The following is a 19,872-nucleotide window of genomic DNA, read 5'->3' on the forward strand; positions in this document are numbered from 1 at the left end:
AATTAAAAATGATTAATGAGATGGTAAAAAAGTTCATAAATTAATTTCTCGTAATATACAAGCTCACTTGACATATATTACAAACAGTAAATCATCCATGAAATGACAAATTAAATTATTTAAACCTAACATATTTATCTACTGGTACAAATAATTATAAAGATTGAACGAAAATATTTTGAGCACCAAATCAACGCAATGCCAATTTAAAAGTACGAAACACAAATCTATTACTTCACGCATCGGACCGTGGTTTTCTCTTCCGGTGTGCTTTTGCGGTCATGGTTTGCTTCTTATGGCTTACGTCGATTTTCAACCTTCCGGATTCGTTGAACCTTTCCTTTTCGATCTGATCAATTACACAACCGGGAAGTGTTGCGGGGTAACGCCATACATCGTAACAGGACGAGTAGTACATATAATGCTGCCTGAAATTCTGCATGGCGGCTCGCCGTTTCGGTGTTAAGAAGGTGTAGCTTCGGCTCTCGAGCCAGGCATCTTTGTCCTTGCAGATGGTGAAGTCGGGGTATTCTTGGATGGGATCCATAGGGCAACCCTCGAGGACCAACTCTCTAAACTCCGCCGTGAACGGTGCATAGTCGTAGTTAACTTTGATTTTGCCACCGCCTGTGGCCCAGCTCGAGGCGTCCCAAATGGTGGCGTATAAAGCCATTGGCTTTGATGGGTAATCATCGCCCATTTCGTCGCTGTGAATCACTTCCCTAATCGGAACCTCATCGACGAAAAAGCTGAAGAAATCCAACGTCACTAAGACATAACATATGTAAAGTAGTATCTTTTCAAAAAAAAAAAATTTAACGTATTAATACTTAAGCATTCTGAAGTCTCAAATACTCTAATTAATATTTTAAGAAGAACAACATCTTTTTTATCATCGTTATCTCGGGTAACTTAATGAGTTCGAAAATGGGAAATTGAAATTTAAGGACAAAACAGAGGAAATCAAGGTGTATTAAGACAACTCACATAATGTTCTTGGCCGTCCACAAAATGCTGTACCTATGGAACTCCTTTGATGGATCGAACCATAGGCTGTAACGTTCTTCTCGGCCTCGGGTTATGCTGCCATTGCCATACAAATTAGTCTGGAATCTCCATGGCTGTCCTTGTACATTTCCTAAAAACTCGATGTCTAATTCGTCATGTGCTTTCTCGAATACGTCACCGTTTGATGTCTGCATTCACCATGAAAATTTTTTTTTAATGAATTAAAGACATGATTAAAGATTAAGAACCCAGAAAACTTACGTAGAAGGCAACCACAACTCCGGCAGTATTATCCGATGGCAACTTGATTTTGGCACTGAAAAATCCATGCGCATACATATTTGATGAAACGAAACCGGACCCTGAATTCCATCAATAACACAACAGAAGTCGAAGTAAAAACAAAGGTTTGCATGGACTTGTACTAAATCAAGCATAAAATTTTGTAAGTTTGTTCTAACATAAAATTTTACGTCCGTCTCTATATATACCTGAATGAACATTGAGGAGGAGGCGGACACTATTGCCGTCAGGGGAGCGAACGAGATTGAAATCACCGAAGAGAGGGTTGTATCCTTCGTCAAAGGAGATGGTGGTGAGGTCGAAACCTGCAGAACTAATGAAGCAGAAGAACCAAGAGGAGAAGAAGAAGAAGTACGAAAAGAAAACGAGGAAGAAAGGTGTTGACGACATCTCTGAAAAAAAGAAGCAATGCAAATGATTCATAATTTTTTTCGGATTTTGATTTCTGTGATATATTTATACACACGATGAAAGAAGGGTTGGGAGTTACTTTCTGGATCGCCAACGGTTTTTTTTTTTTTTGATAAATCAGAATTTTATTATCCAATAGCAATATAAATTTACAACCAATCACCAATCAAAACAATGAACATTACAAACAAACAAAAGAACAAAAGATTGGTTAAACTATACTCCAAGCATTACAAACGAGGAAGTTAGTGCAATCAAGTCTGTTTATAGTTTTTCTTCTAAGCCTTATACTAACTATTTCAATGATTTCTTTGAGCAAGTTGTCAACAGTTCGAGATCTTCCTTGAAATAGTCTGCGATTACGTTTTTGCCACAAAAAATAAGTATAAGCATTCTAAGAAATTTTCAGTATAGTGGTAATTAGAGACTTCTCTTTTCACATAGAGCTTGCGCGAGAGACCATTTCTTCCCAAGTCATTGCAGTGTAGTTCATACCATTCAATTGGAGAACAGATTTCCAGAGTTCTATAGCCAAGGGGCATTGAGAAAACAAATGATCCTTGCTTTCGTTAGAAGCCCTGTAATTAACGCACAGACCAGCAGTGACTAATCCCATGCGTTGCAAGCGATCACAAGTTGATAACCTGTTTAAGATGGCCATCCAAGAAATCAAATTATGCTTTGGAAGGTGCATAGGATACCATACTAGACGGTGCCAGTATACTTTTTGACCTTGCAATCGGATTTTCCCCCAAATTTCCTTTGCCTGCTGAATACCAGAAGAATAAAGAGGAAATGCAAAATTTCTCAGTTTGAGAATTCTTCTAATATTCCAGCTGATATTAGACCCAATGTCGTGTAATAAAAATTATATAACCCATGCAAAGTTCCAAACTGAGTCATCGATGCCTAATCAAGTGTAGGAGACATGCCGAGTTCCAACTTTATATATCTTTTAACACTAACCACCTTCATATTTAGGTTGATAAATCGACGACCAACCAACCTCCCTTTACCTCTCACCGTTCCAAAAATAAATTAATATTTTCACTCACTACATTTCAAAATTTTATAATATTTTATTTTATAACCTTATAACAAAAAAAAGTCACTCACTTCTCATTTTTTTTAATACAAGTCTATGGTATTATTAAAAACTAAAAACTGTCTAAAATTATAATAAGAATTTATATTATCATCGTAAATTAAATACATAATTTTAATATTTTCTATAATATTGAAATTAGTCACTTTAGATCATATAAAGACTATACGTGGAAAAGGTTAAAATTCCAACAAAAAGACTTCAACAGAAAATATAATACGAACAAATCTAATTGCAATGGCAAACGAACCACAAAACAGGATTAAACCATTGAAATACCATAAAGAACTGCAAATCAGAGTCGAGCATTGTGTAAAATTGTCCACAAAAGCAAAATCACGTATCCAAAATCAATCTGAGGATCCATAGCGGTGAAGATCATAAAGATTACAAGTAAGCACCATCTTGATCAGTCGTGACGTTGTCAAATCTCACCTTGAGAAAAAATAAGGTAAACTACTCCAATGGTCACTAATATTTGGGTAAGTTTTCGTTTTCACCACTGATGTTTTAAAAGTTACAAATTGGTCACTAATGTTATTGTTTGTTACAAATTGGTCATTCGCCGTTAACAGGCGTGACGGAAAACACACGTGGCCTGTTAATAGCAGTTAACAGGCTTACCTGGATGGTATAATTACACAAATAGTCCATGCTATTTATATATTCTTTCAATTTGATCATAGTTTTAATAAATTAAATTTTTTTAATTCTTATAAATAATGATATATTTTTTAAAAAAGGAAATAAAAAATTAGTTATAAAAACAAAAAAAATAACCTTTTTTTAATGTTAGGGTAAACTAATAAAAACATAAAAATTAATGTTTTTTAATAAAATTAACAATTTTTTTTCTTCCCAAAACTTTTTTTTTAAAAAAACAAATACTAATATTAAAATCTTGTTTGTGAAGAAAAAATTTTCACCTTACAGTACAAAGCATACAAGTCAAAAGGAGAAGGAAACTGCATTTGCTCTTGCTGCTCTCATGGAGATCCCTTTACAGTACAAAGCATGCATGGAACTTGGCATTCTTGGGTGAGTTAATCTTCGGCAATTAACTTATTAGTTTATTCTCACGTATAATTTGTAATCCCTCATGGACTATTTTTAAATTTGTATTGAACAAATCAAGACAACGAACCAGAAAAGCCAAGAAAATAGTTCCACGGCCTCCTCCAGTTTCCTCCCTTCCACCTGCTCTGCCCGAACGCATACCAAGCAATGTCTCGGCATCACCGGCGGTTGCATCAGATGATCAGCAGGTATGTATGTGTATGCATGTATTTATGATCAAATGAAATGTTGCATGCATGCATGCTTTCCTTTCTGTAATATATATTTTATGTTGTAAAATTTTCCCATAATTAATTTTGTTTGCAATTGCAATGTAATGCAGTCTGCATGCCCAATATGCCTAACGAATGCAAAGGACTTGGCCTTTAATTGTGGGCATATGGTGAGCAATTCTTTTATTTTTCTTCTTATCCTTTATATTCTTTCAATAAATATTTTTTTTCTAAATGAAAATGTTAATATAATTAAAAATGTATTATGATGACCCGGAAGCAATCGTTCGCGGTGTCTAATTCAGAACTCTGCTGATATGGCTCGTGCTGTATGCTTCTGCCCTGGTGTATCGCCATGGTTTAAGTTTCTGTCTTGGTACAGTCTGCTTCGTGTGTACCACTGCATTATTTTTCTGTGATTGTTTTGTTCTCTAGTCAATGTTCATGTCTGAGCCGATTGGTTGCTCAGGTTCATAGTTTGATTGTATGGTTGTTCATTGTTGTATTATTTGTTATGCTACTCGGTTTTATCCCATCCTAAGGGACACTCTTTTTCCTCCGTATAGATTTAAGGAGGTTTTTTAACGAGGTCATGGTTACTTTGTAATTTATTTAATACAAAGTACCTTATTTTTCAAAAAAAAAAATGTATTATGATGACAGACTTGCAGGGAATGTGGGCAAAGAGTGTCTAATTGTCCAATCTGCCGTCAAAGGATTACTAAATCGTCTTCTGCTGTTCACTTGATCTTCATAATGCAGTCTTCCAAGGGCTGATTTCAGAGTTAATCAACATTTTTATATTAAATTTGTACTTGTTGAATTTGGACTTGTTTTTTTTTTTGCGTTGAGTCTGCCCTCGTACAATTTCAGAATGCCCATTTGTACAAAATTATTAATATGAATGCATGAATATATTAGTAGTCTGTTTTAAATAATTATTAGTAATTACTTTAATTTCTTCTTGAAAACTCTAATTGCTTTTCCTAGTTTTGCAATTGGTTAACAACCACAAATCATAATCTTCATTCCAGTTTAGTGCCTATAATTTATTTCGTGCCTAATTGAAAAGTTGAATTCAAAAATAAAAGAAATGAAAAGTTGAATTCAAAAATAAAAGAAAAGAAAATATTCAGAAAATTAGAGTTGTGTTGAGATTTAATTAAAAATAAAATTATATATAAATTTGACTAACAATACTCATTTTTACTTTTTTATATATTATAAAATAGTAAAAATATTTATATATTTGTTGAATGGATAGATGAAAAATTGAAAAGTAATTCAATATTTATCTAACGTTAATTTTTTTATAACTAAAAAAACATTTAATTATTTTGTATAAAAATATATCATTATTTATAAGAATTAAAAATAAATATATTTTAATTTATTAAAATTAGGATCAAATTTAAAAATATATAAATAAAATGGACTATTTGTGTAATTATACCATCCAGGTAGGCATGTTAACTCTGTTGACAGGCCACGTGTATTTTCCGTCACGCCTGTTAATGGCGAGTGACCAATTTGTAACAAACGATAATGTTAGTGACCAATTTGTAACTTTTGAAACATCAGTGGTAAAAACAAAAATTTACCCAAATATTAATGACCATTAGAATAGTTTACCCGAAAAATAAATAAAAGAACGAACAAAAGATTGACGATTCTTCTTCACTTGTCTTTTTCTAATGGTATAAGAAAAAAAAGAGATACATAACTAATAGTGCTGATTTTTTTTCAATAAAAAAACCTTTCTAAATTTAAATTTCTGAATTTCAATTATATTATAATATAACAGCAAGTATGCGTTTATGTAAACCCAGAGCATAAGTTGTTACACAGTTATAGGTGCCACAAAGACAAAGAAAAACACAAAGGTATAATATTTTTATTAAAAACTAAAAAAGAAATAAAAATAAAAGAAAATCAGCAGACGGTAATCAACATCACGACAAGTGTTTTCATCGACTAAATAAAATTAAAGAAGAAAAAATTGATCTAATCTATGAAAAAGACACAAACTCTAAAGGAAAAAAAGGAAGAATCTTCTTTTCTTTTTAAACTTATTACATTTATTTTAAATTATAGTTGCTAATTTTACTTTTTGTTTATATTGTGTTTGACATATTTTACATTTACAGCAGCAAAATAGTTAAATAATTTTTTTTTAAAAATGATTAGTTCTATATTAGTTTTATAGAGATTAAAATTTATTCGAATGAGTCAATTTTTTTTATGATAATTCAATTTTGATTTAAATGACTAAATGGCATTTTCTTTACTCTTGTAAAAGCATTTTTTTATGATAATTCAATTTTGATTTAAATGACTAAATGGCATTTTTTTTACTCTTGTACAAGCATTTGTTGATCTTAATTTAATTGAATTATTGAGTTAGTATTATTTGGGCAAATTAATTAAATTTGGATAATACATTTGAGTTAGAATCCATTAATTTTTGAGCTTTTGTACATCATGCGTTATATATATATATATAATTTTAAGTATGTATATTTATAGCTATTTTTTATAAAAAGGTATGTATATAAAGTATTTATTTATAATATTATAAAATAATTAGAATGTGTCGTATTTATTTCTAATTTTTTAAAATTAAATCATTTATGATTAAATACATATTTAAAAAATATAAAATTCTTAGTTTAATTAAATACTACATCTAAATTTGTTTATATTCCCTTCAGGTTTTTTTTACATTTTATTTTCATATAAATTCAAGTACTAATGAAATAATTTACGATTATTCTTGTTCTTTATAGTCTACCAAAATGATCATTTATCATAAAATAGTCATATAATTGGTTCGATTCTGCTCATCAACATTTTAACTTTTTTCTTTTCTTTTAATAATAAGATGATAATAAAAAATAATAAAAAGTACTACTTTAATAGGTTAAATGTGATTTAAAAAAATAGTTTAATGATCACGTAAAAGAAATGAAATAAATGGATGACTAAGAAGATAATTTACCCCAAAAGAGTCAAAACCCGAGTGGACCGGACCAATTTCGCGGGTTATACTTGAAAACGAGAACCGTTCACCCAGCGCTCAGCTTATAACTTTGTTTAGGTTTCTGCATTCGTCATCCAAACGCAGAAACAAAAATCAATTTTGTGCCCGTTATTGATCGCCAACGCCATGGATTCGTAAGTTTTTATCTCTTGCTTTTTGTTTTTAGGGTTTAATTTTTATAAAAAGTATTTCTTTTTCTAAAAAGCACTAGGGTTTGCTTATGGTTATTGTTTCTTTTATGCCTCTTATAGTTATCGCGATGAGGAAGGAGAGGCGATTATGGACTTCGAAGACTTTCAATCTGACCCCGGATCGCCGGAGCCGCGGAAAGATCATCTAGATGACTTAGAGGATGACATGGAAGATTGGGGTCAGCGTGAACGATCGCAGACGCCGGTTTATGATACCGATAAGGTTGGAAAGCCGAGAAAAAGGCTGGTCAAGAAAGGAGGTTCTACGGGAAAAGAGAGTATGGGTGCGCCCGAGTTACTGGATGAAGACGACGAGTCCAATTTTCAGAGGGAAGGATCAGAGTCCGAAGCAAAGAAGAGGAAGAAGGAGAAGAGGCACAAGGAGAGAAATTACGGGGGTGGCAGTGAAAAAGGAACTGTTAAAAAGTTGGGGAAGTCGGCGGAAGTTAATGAGATGTGGGAGTGGGTTAACCCTGAGGTATGGTTTTCTTTCAGTAATTGTATAATTGATGATTGTTTGATTGAATTCGTGGTTAGGAGAATTATGTTATAGCTTTAAGGCTTCAGAGTAGTTTCAGTTGCATAAACAATGATAAACTATGTTGTTTACAGATTGAAGCTAAATTCCTATATTGTTTATTGAAATTTCAGATTAGCGAAATTGTTTTCGGGCTGCATTAGTTTAAGTTAAAACTTGGGTATAAAGTAGAGCAGCAAAAGATAGTTTCTTTGGTTGCTATTTTCTCTTTTTTTTAAGGGAGAACTTATTTCTCGGTAAAAATACTTGCTTGTCTTTTCATAAACTAAGATGGGAATTGAACTTCTATTTTTTGTTATAATGCAAAACCTTTTGTGGGTATGCTATGATGGTTTTGGTCCTTTCAGTTTACACATTAATTGATATTAGACTCGTAATTTTTTAATCAAGATTCACCATTATTATTTCTACTAGTATAAGATGGCTTTTTATTTCTCTTCAGATTTATCTCTATAGATTTATCTCTATAAATCAGTTTTAATGTTTTCTTAATCTGTTTAACTCATTGATGATACTGTTTTAGTTGTCCGTGTTTCCATATACTTGGGTATACTTCGTTTACTAAGATAATCTTGTGTATGTAATCAAATTTCTGTGCTGGAATTTAATTAACCATGGTAAAAGGCTTACTGAGTTTCTCATTCAAGCATCTATCTGTGCTGAAATAGAATGATCAAGAGGGTCTTCGGAATATGGATGACGATGACTTCATAGATGACACTGGTGTAGACCCTGCAGACAGATATGGGAGTGACAATGAAGCAAGGTCGCCCAGTGCTGCCCCTCAGGTTGTCAATCATCTTTTACGTTCTTCATGCGTGTTTGTCTCTGTGTTAATAAAGAATTTTAGGAAATTGGTTTCCTGTGATCTGTATTGATTGATTTACTTAGAAATACAAATTCATTGGTTGCTTAAATTTGATGTTATGAAGAGATTAAATTATATAGCGTCTTTGGTTCACTTTTGTGATCTTTTAGGCAGAGGAAGATGATGAGGATCCGGAGATTAAGGATTTATTTAAGATGGGTAGAAAAAGGAAGAAGAATGAGAAAAGTCCTGCAGAAATTGCACTGCTAGTTGAGAGTGTTATGGCTGAGCTTGAGGTAACTGCTGAGGAAGATGCAGAGCTTAACAGACAAGGAAAGCCTGCAATTAATAAACTCAAGAAGTTGCCACTTCTTACTGAGGTTCTCTCAAAGTAAGCTGCTTGCCACATTACCAAGACTTCCTTGTCTCTATCTAGAAATTATGGTTCTCATCTTTTAAATTTACTCTTTATGCAGGAAGCAGCTCCAGCCAGAATTCTTAGATCATGGAGTTTTAACCTTGTTGAAAAATTGGCTTGAACCTCTTCCTGATGGAAGCTTACCAAATATAAATATCCGTGCAGCTATTTTGCAGATTTTGACCGATGTACAAACTGGCCTTCTTTCAATTTTGGGCTGTGCCGTAATGGTCACTGCCTCAACATTCTTACATGAAAAACTGAAATGTTGTTTTTCATGCAGTTTCCAATTGATCTAGAGCAACATGATAGAAGGGAGCAGCTAAAGAGAAGTGGTCTTGGAAAGGTTAGGAACCCCTTATTGTAACAATTGCATCCAGCTTTCTATTGCAAAACATCTTCGATTGGCTTTTGATTCTTTGTTCTCTCAATTTTTATTGGCAGGTCATTATGTTTTTATCAAAATCTGATGAGGAAACAACATCTAACAGGAAACTTGCCAAGGAGTTAGTTGATAAATGGGTAATATTCTGGTTTAAGCTCTTATACAAGTTTCTCCTATTTCCCGAGGTTCCTCTTTGGATTTATATCAGCAATACTCGTGCATTGTGACCTTTATGTTAATCATTTAATTTATTAGTATGTTGCTTATCGGAGTGTAATTTATGATTGCTGAATTTTCAGTACTTATGATTTCAGTAGAAACTTACCTTTTTTAATCAATTTTTGTTTGTCAAGTTTACACTTCTCCAGTTGTCTGAAGAAGGTTTATTTTGTATTTTCAAGGGCTTCTTTTCTATCTTGTTGTATTAACTCTTCAAAATAATTTCAAACGTATTGCAGAGTAGACCAATCTTCAATAAGAGTACAAGGTTTGAGGATATGAGAAATGTTGATGATGATAGGGTTCCCATGCGAAGGCCGACTGTCAAAAGGTTCTCTTTGTTTTCAGTTTTATGCCAATTATGACTTCATGTCTTCTTACAGTTTTCTTTTGCAATCATGCATTTTCATATTGTGTTTCTTTTTAATTTTTTTAATATTCATTTGCAGGCCTGCAAATAGAGCTGCATCAATGGAATCTAGAGATGGTGATTTTGATTTGGATATTTCCCGGTAAGATGTAACCTAATGCTTGGTTTGATATCATTATTGTGATTCTGTATCCTCGTGGTTGTAATTGTTGGATATAAAATTACAGTGACCAAAAGTCTAGGCGATTGACATCAGCTCAAGATGCTTCAAGGTCAGAATCCTCTTCAAGGCTGCATGCATCAAGGCCTGATGCAACACCATTGGATTTTGTAGTGCGCCCCCAGTCTAAGATTGATCCTGATGAAATTAGAGCCCGTGCGAAACAAGTTGTGCAAGATCAGCGGCGTCTGAAGGTTTATCTCCCTGATATTGAATGTGTTGGTTTCAATTATTTGGAAATGGTCTTTTTTTGGTTAATGAAACAAAAGGGGATGTTTATCTATATATCATTCCTACAGCCGCCTGACTCTGTAACATCTACCTGATGCCTCCTTAAATCTCCATCTTGCTTAATAAAAATTGATATATACTATAGATTATCTGAAATTGAACGTTAACCTTTTCATGGCAGATGAATAAGAAGTTGCAGCAGTTGAAAGCTCCTAAAAAGAAGCAGTTGCAGGCTACTAAACTTAGTGTCGAGGGTCGTGGTATGATGAAGTACCTTTAAAAGATACCCCATTCACTAGAGTTGCAGTGGTGGTGTGAACCGAATCGCAATATTAATATGCTCTGCTATCAGAGACATTGTGGCAGCAAAAATCAATATAAGCTCTCTGTTGCTTTGAAGATTTACTTTTTAAGTATTGTGTTTTACTTTCACCATGATGGCGGTGGGGGCAGCTGGGTTCCCTTTTAAGTCGTAGAAGTCTTTCATTTTGCCTTGGAAATAGACGTCCAGTTCAAATAAATTTGTTAATGTTGTGTCTCGGAATGCTCATTTCATTTAACCATATAACAATAACCATTTGGATCGTAATTCTGTTGTGCTTGCAATAATTAGATATCTTGTATAACATTTCTTTTATAATATCTAATAAGGGGCATTTGGTTCGTGGAAAAGATCATTATCAAAGGGAATAATATTTTTCAGAATTGTATTTCAATGTATGGTTCATGACTTTCAAATTCTTAGGTAATAAATAATTCTTACCACTTTAAAATTTTTGGATATAAATATTATTATATATAATAAATTTGTCATATAGATTATTCTTAATTCTTATTCTTCATGTTTAATTCAAAATTATAAACTTAATAATAATATGCAAAAGTTTAATTTAGTAAAATATTGATAAATTTATGTAGTTAAAATTATTTTGTATTTTAATATTTAGTATATTAATTATTTTATAATTTTTTGAGGTGAAAATATTGTTATGGTAAAAAAATATAATTGTTTAAAATAATATTTAATTTTGAGTTATTAAAACATAGATTTTATATATTGAAAAATAATATATTTGTCCACTCGAGATCACAACATTATTTTTCATATTATATTATATTTTATATAAATAAATATGATACTTATAAAAATGATTTAAAATTATAAGTTTGATATACTAATTATATTAATTATATGCTACATGTATTTTTTTAAAATTTAAATAGTGTAATATTTAAAATGTTTTTATAAATTGTTATTTAAATATTTATAATTTAATATTAAAGTTTTATTTGTTAAAAAATATAAATATCACAAGAATAATTTGATAAAATATGTATCCAAGTAATCTTATATTCTACCAATCAAACATTATAATCTTGCATTCCTGCTAAGCAAATCAAACAGAGTAACAATATTACCATAGAAATGTTACATTGCGATAATTATATTCTCAAAAGTAATCTTACATTCCGTAAATCAAACGCACCTAAAATGTATACAAGTCATTTGATTTGATGATCCGGTGAGTCGAGGCAACAGACTCATCTAAACCAATCGAGTCGTCCATTGGTTTCTTCCATCGATGTGCTGCCTGAATGACCAAAAAGACATGGAGGGTTTGTAGCTTTTGGCATTTTCACAGATCAGATTGACCTTGATGACATGCTTTCAAAAGTTTCCTTCGACCATTCACAGTCGCGGAAAGCAAAGTCTGATCCAGGATTCCAAACTAAATGTTTTCTGTTTCTGCATTTCTTACTTTGCAACGCCTGCGCAGGCAATGCATGCTGTCTCGAATCAAAGACAAGAAGAGGAAAATAATTCGGAACCAAAGCTTTTCATTTTTTACAACCTAGTGCTCTCTACCTGTAACAAAGTATGGAAGCCAAAAAAATAATACCCCTAGGATCAAAAATCAAAATTTTCTCATCAACAACCTTTCATAAAAGCTAGAACAACAACAACAACAAAACCCTATTCCCATATGCAATGGGGTAAGAGAGATGTAGGATAGTACGCTGCCCCAACGCCAGATTGAGAGCAACTTTCGTGGAAGACATCCGACAGTCAGAAAATTAAAAAATAAAGATAAAATACAATGCATGTATAAATAAATACATAGTTGAACAATCTTCATATGCAGTCTACATATGCGCGTCTGTAATGGGAAGTAATCCCTGCAAATAAATCTCTGCATATAGACAGAAACGTAAGTCGGCTAAATTTAAAAAGAGAAAAATCGTTGGATTTTAGATCAAACATCCATCACTACTTGTAAAATGTTACCTCTATTTTTGTAATATATATCCTGTCTTATAGCCAGGTATCTCATATTAATAAATACTCGTAATCAACCCAAATAAATTATCTTTGAATTATGATTAAAAAACACAATTGTCAATGTGTCACAATTATTACGTTTATTTTCATATTAGAGTAGATCACATTTATATTTCACTAACGGTAGTACTAATTATGTTGATTTCATGTTAACTTCATATAGTTATGCTTAAATTTTAATGAGAATTAGTGTAAGAAAATTGAGGAAATAATTAATGCAAAAATATCATGATTTGCACGATGATCATCGGAAATTCGGATCAAACGTAAAATATTATCAGAGCATTGAACAATTTGTCAATCACATTCATCTTCAAATAAAAATTACAGCTACCCCTAATTTATAATTCCACTCAACATTGCAAAACGTTTAGCTTTTACCTAGACGATGCATCATCCATACCTGCAAAAATTGCAGCCAACAACGTTGCGAGTTTTTCGGATCAGTTATCGTGCAACGACTTCATTAAATACAATCTGTTGAAGCTCTGCCCAGCAACCCAAAGACCAGAAAAATAATACCCCTAGGATCCAATCAGTTTAAAGAATGCCAAAAACAAACGTTACACCGGTTTCTAATCCGGTCCGGTTTTGTCAAGTAAGCATAATCAAGCTGGTAGGTGAATGGGGCCCACCGGACATGGTTCTCAACATCCATTTTTGACTGTTTTGTGCTGACTGCCGATTTACTCTTCTAGTTTCGTTTGCTGATTACTGAGTCACGGAATCTGCGATTCAAGCTATCCCTATCGGTTCTTTAAAGCCTTAAAGTTCGTTTCAGTTTTCTTTTACTTATTTGAATTACACAGGTTTCAACTCCCAGATCCTAATCGTTGACGACGATGGAAGTGTAAGTTTAAGTTCATTATAGCAAGATTTCATTAAATTTTAATTTATTTTGTTGTAGATTAGCACGAATTATGAAAAGGATATCCTACTTTCGATCATTCCTATGATTTAATCTTAGTTTACTCTGATCAATGATTGTTAATACTACAGTGTTGCTTCTGCTCCGGGGAAGGTTTTGTTGACTGGTGGGTACTTAATTTTGGAGAGGCCAAATGCTGGGATTGTTCTGAGCACAAAACGCACGTTTTTACGCTATTCTGAAGCCAATTTATGAAGATGTTAAGCCTGAAAGGTGGGGCATGGGTAACTTAATCCTTTAGTTTCCGTGCTTCAACCTATCCTGCTATAGTTGTAATCATTTCCATGCTTTTGAGAGTTCTGAGAGCTTATCATGTTCAATTTGATGGTAAATAAGGAAATCTGACACTGAATTGTAAAATTAACTCAACTAAGAAGCTTGTGTCTCTGATACTGACCCCTTTTATGTGCTTGTTGGATTGTCATGCTTTATAACTGTTGATTCCTTGCTCTACAAACAGGAGGCTTGATAGTAGTTTTCTTGCTTGCTGGAATCAGCAAATTCACTTACAAATGCTATTGCAACTTTCCAATGGAGGATCATGCTTTACTGGTCTCCTCAGCTTTCCAGAGAAAGCATGTACAAACTGTCTCGGAAACATTTAACACTTCAGTGTGTATCTTCAAGGTAAGTTTGGTCATATGATCAAAGTTTTTTCCTTGCACATCTAGCGTCGTAGTCGTAGTAGGTTGCATCCTTTGTATTATGGATGCCTATCAGCATCATAGATTGCATCTTTTCTATCATTGATGTGTATCTAGCAGTAAATAAGTTGAAGTAGTTATTCCGTATGTCAAGTTGTGTCACTATTTTTTTGCATATAATTCCAGTGAATCAAGAAACCTTTTTGTAGAGAATGCAATTCAATATACTATAGCAGCTGCATATGCGACATTTGACAAGAATAAGAAGGATGCATTAGATAAACTGCTCTTACAAGGTGATGTTTTACATTGCATTTATTTATTTTCTCTTTTTTATTGAAACCATAACTTCAGGGATCTAATAACAGATCTGAACTTGTCATGCAGGTCTTGATATCACGATCTTATGTTGCAACGACTTTTACTCATACAGAGGTTTCTTTGTAGAAATAAAATATATTTTTTGAGATGATTAGTTACTATTTTATTATGGCATGCAGATTTTAGTAACTGTTGCCTGTTCTTGTATTTTAGTACTGCAATATAAGCTGCTAACATGTTCCTCCACAGTTTGAAGCACTTGGACTTCCATTGGCACCAGAAGCATTGGCTACTCTACCACATTTTACATCAATTACTTTCAACTCTGAGGAATCACATGGAGGAAATTGTAAACCTGAAGTTGCAGAAACTGGATTGGATTCATCTGCAGCAATGACAACAGCTGTGGTTGCTGCTTTACTACATTACCTTGGTGTTATTAACCTTTCCACCTCTTCCGAAGATCAACACCGACTAAATAAGAATTCCATGGATCTTGATATCATGCATATGATAGCTCAAAGCGCTCACTGTATTGCCCAAGGTAAAGTTGGCAGTGGCTTTGATGTCAGTTTTGCTGTCTACGGGAGTCAGTGTGATGTTTGTTTTTCACCAGAAGTGCTTTCTGCTGCTCAGGTCTCTCTCTCTCTCTCTCTCTCTTACACATTCTCTAAGGTTCAGAGGTTGGAATAATGTGCAATAATGATGTTCTGAATACATAAACATAGCTCAATGACCAGTAAAGTAAAGTGCTACCCATAAAATACACTTAGTCCTTAAATTTGTGCAACCATTTTTTGTTTTTCTGGTGTACAACTGAACCTTAGGTTGATATAGAGTGAGATGACACTAAGTGTATTTGTTACCATTTAATGCTATTGCAGTGCTGCTTGTTACCTTGGCTGGATTATTGACTTATTTGGGTTCTTTACAAGACCTCTTGCAATGTTGCAGGCTGCAGTGAAAGGGATGCCATTAGAGGAAGTAATTCGGAACATTCTAAATGGAAAATGGGACCATGAGAGGACTGAGTTCTCTGTACCACCATTAATGACACTCGTAAGCATTATGAGCTTCACTATCTTCCCACTTAGACAAATATGATTTTGTGAGCATTTTTTGTACTTTATCTACGTGTTTCTGCTTAATTACTTGAATATTGTCAGAAAGTTATCTCCTTATTACTTATGTACTTAATAAGTTTCCCCCCCTTTATTTTGTGAAGAAAGTGAAAGGTGGCTTGGCCATCTTATGAATATCTTTTTTATTACTAAAAATCAAGTATAAGTATCCTATGGTCAAAAAGTTTGTTGGCTGTCACAGTTACTAGGAGAACCGGCAACTGGTGGATCATCAACACCGTCAATGGTAGGTGCTGTTAAAAAATGGCAGAAGGCTGATCCCGAAAAATCCCAAGAAACATGGATAAAGCTAGCCAAGGCTAATTCAGAACTCGAGATCCAACTCAACATGTTAAGAAAATTAGCTGAAGAACATTGGGACGCTTATAAATGTGTGAATGTGATTGATAGGTGTAGCAGGCTTAAACAAGCAAAGGTATTGTTTTAGACTACTCCCCAACATTGAAGAACTTAAGAAATAGAAATTCCTCGTTAATTTTTTACTGACTTTTGAACTTATAGCAAAAGAACCATTTAATTTTGTCATACCTAGTTTTTCAGTGTGCTCTCTTGCCCAGGAAGATTTTTGAGTGCAGAAGATATTTTAATATCCTTAATTCCAAGTCAGCTTCTTTTCGAAATAGTGATATTCTTCCAACCATGCCAAGCTATAGTCACAGACTCAATAGTCTGGGAGGATCCACTAAGCTATAAAAGAACTGTTTACTTGTTTGTATTGCTCGGGTAGCTCGAATTTCGTTTTCAATTTCTTGGCTTGTATATTTGGTAGATGGTTGGTTCAATAGTCAAAGAAGGCTTTATTCATCATAAACATTAAGAAAGTTGGTGTGATTGTTTGGTTAAATTGTCTAGTTTTCTCGGTTCATTTTGTGTTCTCTTCCTTCCAAATGCCTACTTCCAAGATGGTCTACAAAACCAATTGCATGGACAGTGGTGGAGGGAGTGACTGAGCCAATCAAAGAAGCAGTTGTTAAAGCATTGCTAAGGGAAAGGGAGGGTATGCTTGAGATTCAAAATCGAATGCGAACGATGGGAGAGGATGCAGGCATTCCGGTACGTTATTGTCGTTTCGATTTGATGCTTATAAATGTCCGACTTTGCATTCTTATTTTGGTCAAGATGTAGAAAAAAATAGTAAGAGACTGAATAATTTTTAAATTTCAGATAGAACCTGAATCACAAACTCAACTTCTGGATGCTACTATGAACATGGAAGGAGTATTGTTAGCTGGCGTTCCCGGAGCAGGTGGATTCGATGCCGTCTTTGCTGTTACCTTGCGTGATTCTAGCAGGAATGTGACAAATGCATGGAGTTCGCACAATGTTCTGGCCTTGTTAGTTAGGGAAGACCCTCAAGGTGTTTGCTTCGAAAGCGGCGATACGCGATGCCGGGAAATTCTTCGGCAGTTTCTTCCGTCAACGTCTAGTGAGCTTTTGATTTCTTGTTTTTGCATATGATGAGTTAGGAATGTCATTTTAATACTTGGTGGGAAATGTGGATTTACATGAGAAATTATACCGTGTTTTGGAGATTTATGAAATTGGGGAATGATCAAAAGAAGAACCCCTCCCCATTGAAAGAATCAACTGTTATACACATTTAAGTTCTCTATCTGCCATGAATAAGAAAAAAAAGATTATTTTTACACCATTTGTTCGACTTCACTTGGCTTATTTTGCTTGACCAGCCACTTACATTTTAGCAGGAAATCAACTACTGTGAGCAAGAAAGTATAAACATATTTAGTCAGTAATTCAGCTGTGCGGCGGGGAAACCTAAGAATAATTTGCGACGAATTAAAACCTAAAATGTTATAATTTCTACTCCAAAAAATTATACAATTGATAATAATTTTATTTATAATTGATAATGTTTCAATTAGGGGTGAACAAAACTCTACTTGACTCGAAAAACTGATTTTTTTTACTCAAGAAGACTCGACTCGAATTGACATCGAGTTTTAATTTCATAAACTCTATTTGACTTAAAAAATTTCAAGTTCAAATAGAGTTGTCAAATAACTCGAATAACTAGAATAGTAACTCGAATAACTCAAAAATTTTAATAATTAATGGATTGGTTTTTAAGTTTGAGTTGAATCCTTCAACTCTATATGATATATGTACGTCATATAACAGAAAAATATGAAGAATATATTCTATATAGTTATAAAAACTAAAATCAAATAATATTATAAATATTTATAATTAAATTAAAATAAAAACTTCAACAACGTGAATAGATTCAAATTATAAATACAACAAGTGGATTAAGAAGGTAAATATGTAGCCGCCTCACATGTTGTTCAACTTGTTGGTTGTAGCATGTATTGTTGGCAGGCAAGACAAATGTTCTCGTACAAGATTCTGGGCCTTCTCAACATGTGTTTCTCGTTCGTTTTCCAACTGAAGCATGAATGGTATGTTTCTCAAGGTAAACTCTTTTTGTTTTAATCTTTTGACCTTGACACTCCAAGTGGTGATGCTCACCTTCAGGGTCTTCTTGATCTCGATATTATTGTCTCCTTATGATCGAGATTTTCTGGGAATACCCTAATGCGAGACCTTCGAGAGTCAATATTTGATTTTGAATGATTTGATCCTCGTGCCATTCGTTAACGACCACATGTAGTCATCTTAGGCAAACAGAAGTGTCGCCACGTGTCTTCCTTGTTCTAATCAAATAGTTTAGGGGCCTTCTCTTTCTATGAGGTCTTAAAAACAGATGGACACTTAAGAAGTGACCAAATTTTCTTTTATATGAATTGAGACATCAAGAAATTTCAAGGTAAGTTGTGCCTCTTCTTGTTCAGTCCGTTATCTACTTATTGACTGATCATTGATGTTGACATCATCACAAAATTGTGAAGAGTTTCATTCTTGGATCTTCTAATTTTCTAACCTTGTTATTCAGAAATCTGGGAACATCTTTATTGTTCCCCCATCGTTTATATCTTTGATTTGACTTCTGTTTGTGATCTTGCTTATTTGCTTGAGGCAGAATGAGCCTCGTCCACTTCAAGGACCTCTTTCTCGAAAGATTATCCTGTTTGAAAATGTTTTTCTTCCTCTTTTGTGAAAAAAAGTTTGATGCATAAGTTTTTTTTTTAAAAATGCTTCCATTTTCTTTAGGCTCACAATCAAAGCAAATTTTGAAGCAAGAGTTTATTGAATGTCAAGTAAGTTAAATTATCTTTTAATCCTTCAAAAAATATATCTATTTGAAAAGTGTAAAGATTGATGTTGATTTAAGTCTTAGGTTGACTTGCGGAGGTAATGTGTTTCAGGTTGGTTTCTTTGGTTAAGGGCTAGCTTTCTTGATTATGGTGTTCATTGATCTGATGAAGTAGCTGTTATGCTTATCTTCCGAAAATGTTCACTGGTTCCCAGCCCTCGTGAGCGCCTTTGGGTTGTGCAATGCTTTATCAAGAGATGTATAAGATCATATTCTATGCAGTAGTTGGCAATATTTGCATTCGAGCTACCTTTTAGGTTTTCAACTCGAATTCTCCTTTGGTTTTAAGACGTCATCTAAAATTTTACGTCTTAAACCATCATTTTGTTATTTTTCTTATCATGCATTAAAGATTTTAGAAAACCATTTTTTGCAAATAAAATTAACCCTGAGGGGCAGAATGAAATCTGAAGATAGTATCTCCACTAAAAATCCATGTATGATTAGAAGGAACTTTTCGGGCACATAACATTGGCTAGGGCTCACAGTTTTGAAAGAAAGAGATAAATATGCCCAAACAAGTGTTTAAGGGTGATCAAACCAAGGATCAACTTGTCAACCGTTTCATTTTCTTTATTTTCCTAGATCCCTCTAGACTACCCATTTTTGGGTTTTCACCCTAGAGTTCATCTCCATCTCGTCATGCCATAGCATTCTTGATCTTCTTATTGAATCTGGATATCGAACTAGTCGTACTTGATCAACCTTGTGGTTTGAGGATTATT

At 33.5% G+C, this 19,872-nt stretch overlaps 3 protein-coding genes and 1 pseudogene across 3 annotated transcripts; 3 read left to right on the forward strand and 1 right to left on the reverse strand.

Annotated features, from left to right (window-relative positions):
- Nucleotides 1-235: 235 nt before the first annotated feature.
- Nucleotides 236-1,396, reverse strand: LOC120215713 (probable xyloglucan endotransglucosylase/hydrolase protein 30). The gene is made up of 3 exons (XM_039213311.1): nt 1,270-1,396; nt 988-1,196; nt 236-749 (listed from the first exon to the last, which is right to left on the reverse strand). Exons 1-3 carry the CDS (start codon nt 1,345-1,347, stop codon nt 236-238), a joined length of 801 nt encoding a protein of 266 aa, XP_039069242.1. The 5' UTR covers nt 1,348-1,396.
- Nucleotides 1,397-1,503: 107 nt separating this feature from the next.
- LOC120215714 lies at nt 1,504-4,864 on the forward strand (annotated as a pseudogene).
- Nucleotides 4,865-7,152: 2,288 nt separating this feature from the next.
- Nucleotides 7,153-18,666, forward strand: LOC120215705 (protein IWS1 homolog 1-like). The gene is made up of 13 exons (XM_039213309.1): nt 7,153-7,290; nt 7,408-7,825; nt 8,554-8,673; nt 8,864-9,084; nt 9,170-9,299; nt 9,395-9,457; nt 9,556-9,633; nt 9,955-10,046; nt 10,165-10,227; nt 10,313-10,499; nt 10,718-10,826; nt 18,570-18,573; nt 18,654-18,666. Exons 1-11 carry the CDS (start codon nt 7,283-7,285, stop codon nt 10,814-10,816), a joined length of 1,479 nt encoding a protein of 492 aa, XP_039069240.1. The 5' UTR covers nt 7,153-7,282; the 3' UTR covers nt 10,817-10,826; nt 18,570-18,573; nt 18,654-18,666.
- On the forward strand, nt 13,720-17,417 carry LOC120215715 (phosphomevalonate kinase, peroxisomal-like). The gene is made up of 11 exons (XM_039213312.1): nt 13,720-13,727; nt 13,877-13,969; nt 14,047-14,132; nt 14,303-14,432; nt 14,636-14,745; nt 14,837-14,892; nt 15,020-15,406; nt 15,725-15,829; nt 16,094-16,327; nt 16,765-16,965; nt 17,077-17,417. Exons 1-11 carry the CDS (start codon nt 13,720-13,722, stop codon nt 17,368-17,370), a joined length of 1,704 nt encoding a protein of 567 aa, XP_039069243.1. The 3' UTR covers nt 17,371-17,417.
- Nucleotides 18,667-19,872: the final 1,206 nt, after the last annotated feature.

The sequence above is a fragment of the Hibiscus syriacus genome, unplaced genomic scaffold, assembly GCF_006381635.1.
Source record: "Hibiscus syriacus cultivar Baekdansim isolate YM2019G1 unplaced genomic scaffold, ASM638163v2 tig00110154_pilon, whole genome shotgun sequence".
Lineage (NCBI taxonomy): Eukaryota > Viridiplantae > Streptophyta > Magnoliopsida > Malvales > Malvaceae > Hibiscus > Hibiscus syriacus.

Excerpts from the sequence above, each read along its gene's own strand:
- LOC120215713 (XM_039213311.1), bottom strand. The coding sequence starts at position 1,347 with ATGTATGCGCATGGATTTTTCAGTGCCAAAATCAAGTTGCCATCGGAT. Across the intron at positions 1,197-1,269 it reads GAGTTGTGGTTGCCTTCTAC|ACATCAAACGGTGACGTATT; the intron begins GTAAGTTTTCTG and ends TGGTGAATGCAG. Across the intron at positions 750-987 it reads TGGACGGCCAAGAACATTAT|CTTTTTCGTCGATGAGGTTC; the intron begins GTGAGTTGTCTT and ends GGATTTCTTCAG.
- LOC120215705 (XM_039213309.1), top strand. Across the intron at positions 9,085-9,169 it reads CTTACTGAGGTTCTCTCAAA|GAAGCAGCTCCAGCCAGAAT; the intron begins GTAAGCTGCTTG and ends CTCTTTATGCAG. Across the intron at positions 9,634-9,954 it reads AGGAGTTAGTTGATAAATGG|AGTAGACCAATCTTCAATAA; the intron begins GTAATATTCTGG and ends AACGTATTGCAG.
- LOC120215715 (XM_039213312.1), top strand. Across the intron at positions 13,970-14,046 it reads GTTCTGAGCACAAAACGCAC|TTTCCGTGCTTCAACCTATC; the intron begins GTTTTTACGCTA and ends TTAATCCTTTAG. Across the intron at positions 14,893-15,019 it reads ACTCATACAGAGGTTTCTTT|TTTGAAGCACTTGGACTTCC; the intron begins GTAGAAATAAAA and ends GTTCCTCCACAG.